Below are 7,661 nucleotides of genomic sequence, written 5' to 3' on the forward strand. Positions count from 1 at the left end.
GAAGGAGGGAAGGGGGTCTTTATTCAGCACCTTTCCAGGTGACCTATAGGGGCCCTTCCCTCTCCCTGGAAGCCCCTGCCCCTGGGCACAGGCAGCCTGGTTCTGGCCATTGACAGCCCAGGGCAGCCTGTGTCTCTAGAATCCCCTGGGACCCCTCCCCCTCTAGGTTCCAGAGTCCAGTAGGGTCAGGCTCCACCTCTGTCCCATCACCCAGCATCTGGGGTCTAGCAGGACCCTCCCTCAGCCCACATGGAGCATCGTGTGGTGGAAACTAAGAATCCACATCAGCCTTGTGGTCGACCTGGCAGTAGATGTCCAGGTCAGGGTTTAGTAATTCCTGAAAAAGAACAAAGAGGCTCTGACCCTTCTGAACCAGGGGACCATGAACTCCTAGGCCCTGGCCCACCTGGGACTGCTCTGTCCCTGTGTCTGTCTGGGCTCAGAGGCTCCTATTCCCAGGCCCCCCCCCTCCCCTGCTCACCACCCCCTGATCCCATTTTGGCTGCTGTTTCCTGGCAAGATCAGGAAGGTGTGGGGAGGGGCATCTCTTGGGTACGCCCTGGACTATGGGCAAGCGTCATCACCCACACTCACCTGGTAGATGGGGACAGCAGCTCCGTGGCCAGGGAGTGGGGCCTGGCAAGAAGGGAGATTGGAAATCAGGGTCAGCAAAGGGAGGATCATCAAGGCTGAGACTCCAGGGAGCAGGTGCTGGGTGGTGCCTGGAAGGTTCTGGTCTCTGACAGGCCAGAGCTTACTCCCTGTGTCTGTTTAGCCCTTTCTTCTCAGGAGTTACAGCTCTGGGTCCTGAGCACCAGCCTCCACTTCAGGACAGACACCCCAGTTTCTGTCCTGACTATGGTCCCCATCATTAACCCAGGGCCACCGATAGAAGCTCCCAGCACCCATTCTGCACCAGGGCTCCCCTGAGATGGCAGGAAGTATGTTGGGCTGAGGACAGAGTGATGGTGGATCTGTCCCTGAGCGTGGCCAAGTCTCTGGCCAGGGCCAGGCTAACCTTGTCCTGGTCCAGCATGAGTGGGGGTGTCTGTGCTGTGTGGGGGTTGACAGTGCCCCTGAGCCTGCAGAGCTAGTCCCCTGTGTAGAGATAGCTGGGGGACTCACCAGGGAGGTGGAGCTGTCAGAGGGACCTTGGCCTGGGGACAGAGACAAGAGTTAGCAGACATGAGGAGGGCTGGGCCCCTGCTGCAGGAGGGGTTAGGGGCCCTCAACTTTCAGAGTGTCAGGGAGACAGCATGTCCTGGGAGAGACCCTGTAGCCCTTGCAGTGGCCCAAGGAGCCAAGGAACCTGAGGAGACCAGATGCCACAAGTCTGGGCTGGCTTGGCCAGGTGGGTCCCCTGTTGTGTTTGATGACAGGGATCCTTGAATCCCCAGTGTAAACATTCAACCCTGGACGTGTGGTTGTGGGCAAGGGTGGACACTGTGGGGCAGGCCTAGGGGCTCCCAGCCACCCTCAGTCTGAGGGGGCACTTACCGGGTCTTGATGCTGGGGTGCAGTGGTCTCTGAGGCCATGCTGGACACTGGCCCTAGGAAAGGTCAGGCTTATTCATGAGGGTCATGGACTGGGGTCAGATAGAGGATGAGGAGGGCACCCCATTTCCAAGGAGGGTGTGAAACCTTCCTCTCCCCATCAGGTCTGTGTACCAGGGGGCCCAGGGGAGGGGAGCAGAGGAAAGGCCTTAAGAAGACACCGCTGCCCTGGGCCAAGGTGAAGGACCCTCCCAGGTGCAGACCCAGGAGAACGTTGGCTGAGGGACCCAGAAAAGGGACTGAGGATTGAGGAAGAATTAGAGCAGGAGGGTTTGAGTGAGTGGAAGGGTCCAGAGCCCTGGGGACAAGCAGGGTCACCACGTAGGCAAGACGTCTGGGAACCACGTGCATCTTGAAAGTCCCCGACCCCCAGTGGTGATCCTGCTGTGGAGGACCCTCGCTCAGGCCAGGAGATGACGTAATGTGACAGTGGCCTTTAGTGCTCTCCACCCACGTGGCCAGGAGGCAAAGAACTTTCCAGGACACACTATCTGGCTGGGCCCTGGGATCCCACCTCACACATCAGGGTCCTTGGGTCACACAGGAGGTGTGCAGAGTGGACCCTCCTACCTCTCCAGGCCCCAGCCCTTGCCCTGAGTGACCTGGAACAGGACGCCTCATACACATAGCTTCATCCCTCTCTTGGTGTGGGGGCAAATACTGCAGGAGGTGCCGTGTTGAACACTAGTCTAGGGAGGGACACCAGTGCTGTGGGGACAGGTCCTGGTGACCAATGTGCAGAGGAGGCAGCTGTTGAGCAATCAGCCCAGGGCCAGCAGCTGGTGAGGGACGGGGGGGGGGGGGCGGGTGAGAGGGGAGGGTCCTCGGGAAGAGGGGAGGTCGGAGTCAGTCCAGAGTCTGAGGATGGGCCTTCCTCCCTCAGGCCTGGGGTCACCTGGGTGGGATCAGGTGGGGGAAGCCTGGGTACCTTCCAGTTCTTGTGTGGAGCACGAAACACCCCAGAGCAGCCACCAGAGCCACCCCGACCAGGACCCCAGTCACGATGCCAGCGACGGCCCCCACAGGGAGGCCTGGGGTCCTCTCTTCTGCTGAAAGAGAAGAGAAAGGGCTGAAGGTCAGGTCTTCAGGGGAACCAGCTGGGCCCTGCAGGGGGCCATAGAGGGTGGAAGGAAATGGCACCAAAGTCCCAGTGCAGTTTGTCATGTCGTCACCATGTCCTCCGGACTCTGCTTCTGGCGATTTCTTCACGTTTTGTTTTGAAACCTGCATGTGCTCTAGCCTGACCCTCTCCACATGGAGCTGGACCACATCCTGCTCATGCTCCTGTTAACTCTCTTCCTCTTCTCTTTTATTTTAGTATATTTTTTAGATGTTGAAGGACCTTTATTTTATTCATTTGTTTGTTTGATGCTGAGAATTGAACCCAGGTTCTCACACAGGCCAGGCAAGTGCTCTACCACTGAGCCCCACCCCACCCCCTCTTCCTCTTTTCTTCCTTCCCATCTCAGGACAGTGTCAGCGGGCAGCCCTCACAGACTGTCTAGCCCAGGCCTAGCCTCGGGTCAGATCAGAACCAAGGTGACATCAAGGCACCTAATTTCTGGGTAGTCAACCACATTCTCTCCAAGCTCTGGCATCTACCCCATGCTCCTGGCTGGTGCCATATGATGGCCCTTTGCAGTGAAATATGTGAGGGAAGCACTGGGTGGGACGGGGGCCACTCACAGATCACAGCCAGTCTGTAGCGGTCACTCCTGGTGGAACTGGCGGGGTTGGAGGCCGCACACTGATACTCCCCAGCATCCTCCTGTCTGACGGGGTCTATGCTGAGGGTCCTGTGGTCCGGGGACAGCTGCATCCTGTCTGTGAGCTGCAGAGTCTGGCTATTGAGGATCCACGTGATGGAGATTCCAGGGTCACCTGAGAGGCAGGTCATGGCCACAGAGTGTGGTTCTGTGTTGGTGGCTCTGAGGGAGGGCTGGGCCACAAGCCCTGTGGAAGAGCATCAGGGGGCTGACTGACGGCGGGTCTGAGGCCTGGGATCCTGTCTGTCCTCAGAGACGTCTGCCTGTTCTCAGGGCCATCAGGATGTGGGTGAGGGGTCCAGAGGATGAGCTGGATGGTTGAGGCCATGGACAGTGGTTGAGGACCCAGAAATAAGATGCCCTTGTTATGATCTTGGGTCTGAAATGGTTCAAGTCTGTTCTGGGAAACTACAAAATATAGTGCAATACGTTGACCTTGGACTACACAGCAACCTCCTCACGGTCCTCATCTTAAAATAGGAACTTGCTGAACATCCCTCTGACCCTAGATGACCTCAGGGAGACCCCAGACTGGTCCCTTGATATCTCTCTGGGGTCCAGATGGGAAACCTCTTCTCAGGCCCCAGGTCCAGCCACCTCATTATCAAGTGGGTTTTCCCGTGGACTCTTGTGTCTTATCTTCCAGAACTTCTGTGCTGGTCCTGGTGCATTGTGTGCTGCTCTAACAGAGCACCTGAGACAGGTGGTGTGTAAAGAAGAGAGATCTCCTGCTCACTGTTATGGAGCTGGGGAAGTTCAAGATCTAGGGCTGCTTGCTGCATCTTAACAGCAGGGGGCGTCCCATGGTGAGAGAGCATGTGAGAGAGGACGTGGGGACAGGTGCATGGAGTACTGCATATATGGCATACATTCAGGGCATCTGAGTGGTAACCCACTCCCCGGTGCTAGGCATGTGAGCAGCAAACCGCTTACCCCGTAGGCACAGCCCTGGGCATGAGGCTGCATGTTTCAGTCCCTGCGCTTGCTTCACAGCCCACTCCTCGATGGGTCACTGCAGGGACAGTTGGCCAGAAATTGCATTGGTGGCTGCCTGTAATCTGCTTAGCTCCTGCCTGAGTATATATACATGGTACTGTGCAATAAAGTCAGACCTGCTTCTAGCTTGGCCTCTGGAGGTCTTGATTAGCGACTCCACAGCCAAGCTCTCCTCTACCCTGTTCTGTGCACCTTCTTTGGACAAGAGAGAGCCCACGCGAGAGAAGAAGCAGAAGGGGCATACTCACCCTTTATCATAAAGCCACCTATCAGGACCTGGTCCCCTTCTGTGATAGCAGCCTTTTTCCTTTCACAGGGACCTACTTCCTTTCCTGAGGCCTCAGATCCCCGGGAGTTTAGTTCCCACTACATGCTTTTGGGGGCACATTCACACCACAGCAGTGACTCTATAAAAGTTTGGTTTGTGATTTCTGGAACCTCTGTCATGTATGTTGGGGAAGGAGGGACTATCAGCCTGTCCACCTTGGACCCAGGTGGGATTTGCCTGGAGTAGAGCAGTTCAGTGACCACTAGGGAGTGGGGACGCCCAGCCCAGTCCTGATGGCTTAGATGGCTGGATTCACATGTAAAGGATTTCTCAGTTAACGCAGGATTGACACTCTGGTCCTGGACAGCTGTGTGAGGGGGAGGCCTGGGCACCCTGTTGAGGGAGGGTGTCTGGTTGTAAAGTAAAAATTGATTATCCTTCATTTTCTCTCACTCCCAGACCAGAGTGTCCCCTCCAGGCTGCCAGTGCCCTGACCAATGACTGGTCTCTGGTCCACAGATGCCTAATAGGCCCTCAGCATGCAGAGCACAGGGCTCTGGCTGCACAGTGACATGCACCACTGACCTGCCGCCTATGGTCTGTGAGGCCTAATTCAGGAACTGTGTTCCCCATGCCTCAGTTTCCCTTTATTGGATACCTGGGAAGTGGTGTCTGGTTCACCATGTTGTCTATGAATTAACCTTGAAATCCTCACAGTAACCTGACCTGGGTTTGGAGGAGCTGCCTAAAGAAACAGCCCCTACTCTGATCTGCCTCCCAGTCAGAGCGCCCTGGGCTGGTCCCGGGAGAACAGGAGCTCCAGGAGCATCTCTTTCCTCTGTTCCTCCCCTTGGGGACATGGACCTTCCTGTGGAGCCTCATAGAAGTCCATCAGGGCACCTGATTGGCCTGAGGCACCTGTCCCTCTGTGATCGCCACACCTACTCCTGGGAGAAGGAGATGCCCAGGTGCCCTTGCCCAGATGTGGCTCCTGGGACTGTGCCCTGGCTGGTGACCACCTCCAGGAGCTACCAGATCAGGTGGCCAGTAAATCATTGCTCCCCAGCGGCCCTCAACAGGAAGCCAAACTCCAACCCTGGCCACACGTCCTCAGGGTCACCTGGAGCCAGGAGCCTGGGAAGGAGGTCTGGGGCAAGAACTTCCTGGGCTGACCTTCTCTCTGAGGATCCCTTGGCCGTCAGGCGAGGTCTGACTCAGTCCTGCAGGGTTTTTCAGGGCCATGCTCCTGGGAAGGACACAGGGGCTGGGCTGAGACTGCTCTGCCTGGGCCGAGTCTCCCACCAGACCACCCTGCTCTCTGCCAGTGGATTCAGGCAGAGGACTCGGATCTTCTGAAGTCTGTCTGCCCTGCGTGTGTCCTGCACTAAATGCTCCAACTCAACTGTGGGGACATAATGCAAAGGAGGAGGTAGGCAGGAGGTAGGAGGTCTCAGGGTCTTGTGTGTGTAGTGGAGTTAACCCCTCCCAAAACCCAGAAAACGTGGAGCGTCACTCACTGTGTACACGGAACTCTCCAGTTGCTGCTTCAGTATCAAAATTGTCAGCTGTGGTTCGTAGGGTGTAGAATCCTGTGTCCTCCTTTGTCACATTCATGAACAGCAGTGATCCATTGGGGTATATTGTCTCTCGACCACTGAAGGCAGGCCCTGGGATAACTGAGTGTGTGATATTCGAGTAGGATACAATCAGATGGCTGCGGCCTGTTATTTGCCCTCTGTACCAGGTATATCCTACAGCGTTCTTCAACACATCATGGACAAGTAGAAGAACGTCTGTCCCTTCAGCAGCATCAAAAGGCACTGGTTCAATAGTGAGTGGGGCAGTGGCGTGCAGGTTCCAGAAGGTTAACAGTGAGTCTAGGAGGGAAGAGAGAGAAATCCATCAATACTGGGCCCTTTATATGGGGTGGAAAGATGGGGCCCAGGTCCTCAGCAGGAGTCCTCACTCCTCAACCTTGGGGTATATGGTGTATGAGTCCCTGGGTCAAGGTCAGCAGATTGATCTACATTCCTTCAGAACCCCCTGTACCTGTCATCCTGTCTTAGGAACACCTTTCCCCAGGTGTCTGCAAGGCTGGCCCCTCAGTGCCCTCAGATCCCTGCCCACACCCAGGGCACCTGGGCACCCGCCTCCCCTGACCACCTCCTTACAGACCCCAGGTCTTCCCTGTGGACATTTCCCTGCTCTCTGCCCTCCTAGATCTACACAGCACAGTCCTCACCTGCAGATCTCCCTGCTGGCCTGGCTTCCTGCCCTCTAGAGAGGAAGCTCCAGGAGGCAGAGACTAGTCTGACCCTTGTTGTAGCCCAGGGCCTGAACCAGGCTCAGCCTCCTCTGGATGAGTGAAGCAGGGTCCTGCCTGAGGGTCCAGGTGTCTGTGTGCCAATGTCTGAGGCTGGTGGCTGCAGACAATGTCCACTGCTCTTTCTATTTGGAGAGTGGCTCTGACAGAGCTGTTAACACTGATTTTCAAAATATAATGGCCCCTGGTGAGTAACATGGAAAAGAGAACCCCTGAGCTTTCCGTCCCCATTCATCAGCTCCAAGTCACTGAGAGTTTCCTGTTGGTGAGCTTCTGTCTGTCTTCTGTGTTCTGTTCCCATCAGGTTCCCAGTGAAGCCCTGTGTCCCCTGTGAGGGTCGTGTCGTCTCCAGTGGGACACCAGCAGGACTTTGCTCCCACCTCCCACCCTCATTCAGGGAACTGTCCCCTCTTACCTGCCAGCAGGACCCCCTGCCAGGGGATGCCCCCTCTGCAGGGACAGGCTGAGGGGGGCTGCATGGTCCCTGCTGGGCTCTGTCCCCCTCTGTGGAAGGAGCTTCACTGCTGCCCTGCTCCTCTCTGAGCTCAGCCTCCTCCCAGGGCAGGAGCACTTTCCTGGGTCACAGGGCTGGGAGCGGAGTCTCTGTTGAGGAACCTCTCTGTCCCCTCCCTCTCAGTCCTGCCTCCTGTCCCTTCCGCTTTCCTTGTTGGGTTTCACTATTGCATGCCACATCCTGAGGAGCAAGGCAGGTGGGGACGCTGTCCCCTGAGAGAAGTGGCTCACCCAGCACTGG

General features: G+C 56.7%; 1 protein-coding gene across 1 annotated transcript; it reads right to left on the minus strand.

Moving 5' to 3' along the window:
- Positions 1 to 271: 271 nt before the first annotated feature.
- LOC308637393 (cell adhesion molecule CEACAM4-like) lies at positions 272 to 7,386 on the minus strand (the record flags this gene model as incomplete). Its single annotated transcript, XM_081273697.1, has 8 exons — positions 272 to 337; positions 595 to 636; positions 1,126 to 1,157; positions 1,498 to 1,550; positions 2,483 to 2,603; positions 3,241 to 3,507; positions 6,102 to 6,461; positions 7,323 to 7,386. The coding sequence occupies 8 exons, from the start codon at positions 7,384 to 7,386 to the stop codon at positions 272 to 274; spliced, it is 1,005 nt and encodes a 334-aa protein (XP_081129823.1).
- Positions 7,387 to 7,661: the final 275 nt, after the last annotated feature.

This window comes from Spermophilus citellus (assembly GCF_964194105.1).
Source record: "Spermophilus citellus genome assembly, chromosome: 18".
Taxonomy (NCBI): domain Eukaryota; kingdom Metazoa; phylum Chordata; class Mammalia; order Rodentia; family Sciuridae; genus Spermophilus; species Spermophilus citellus.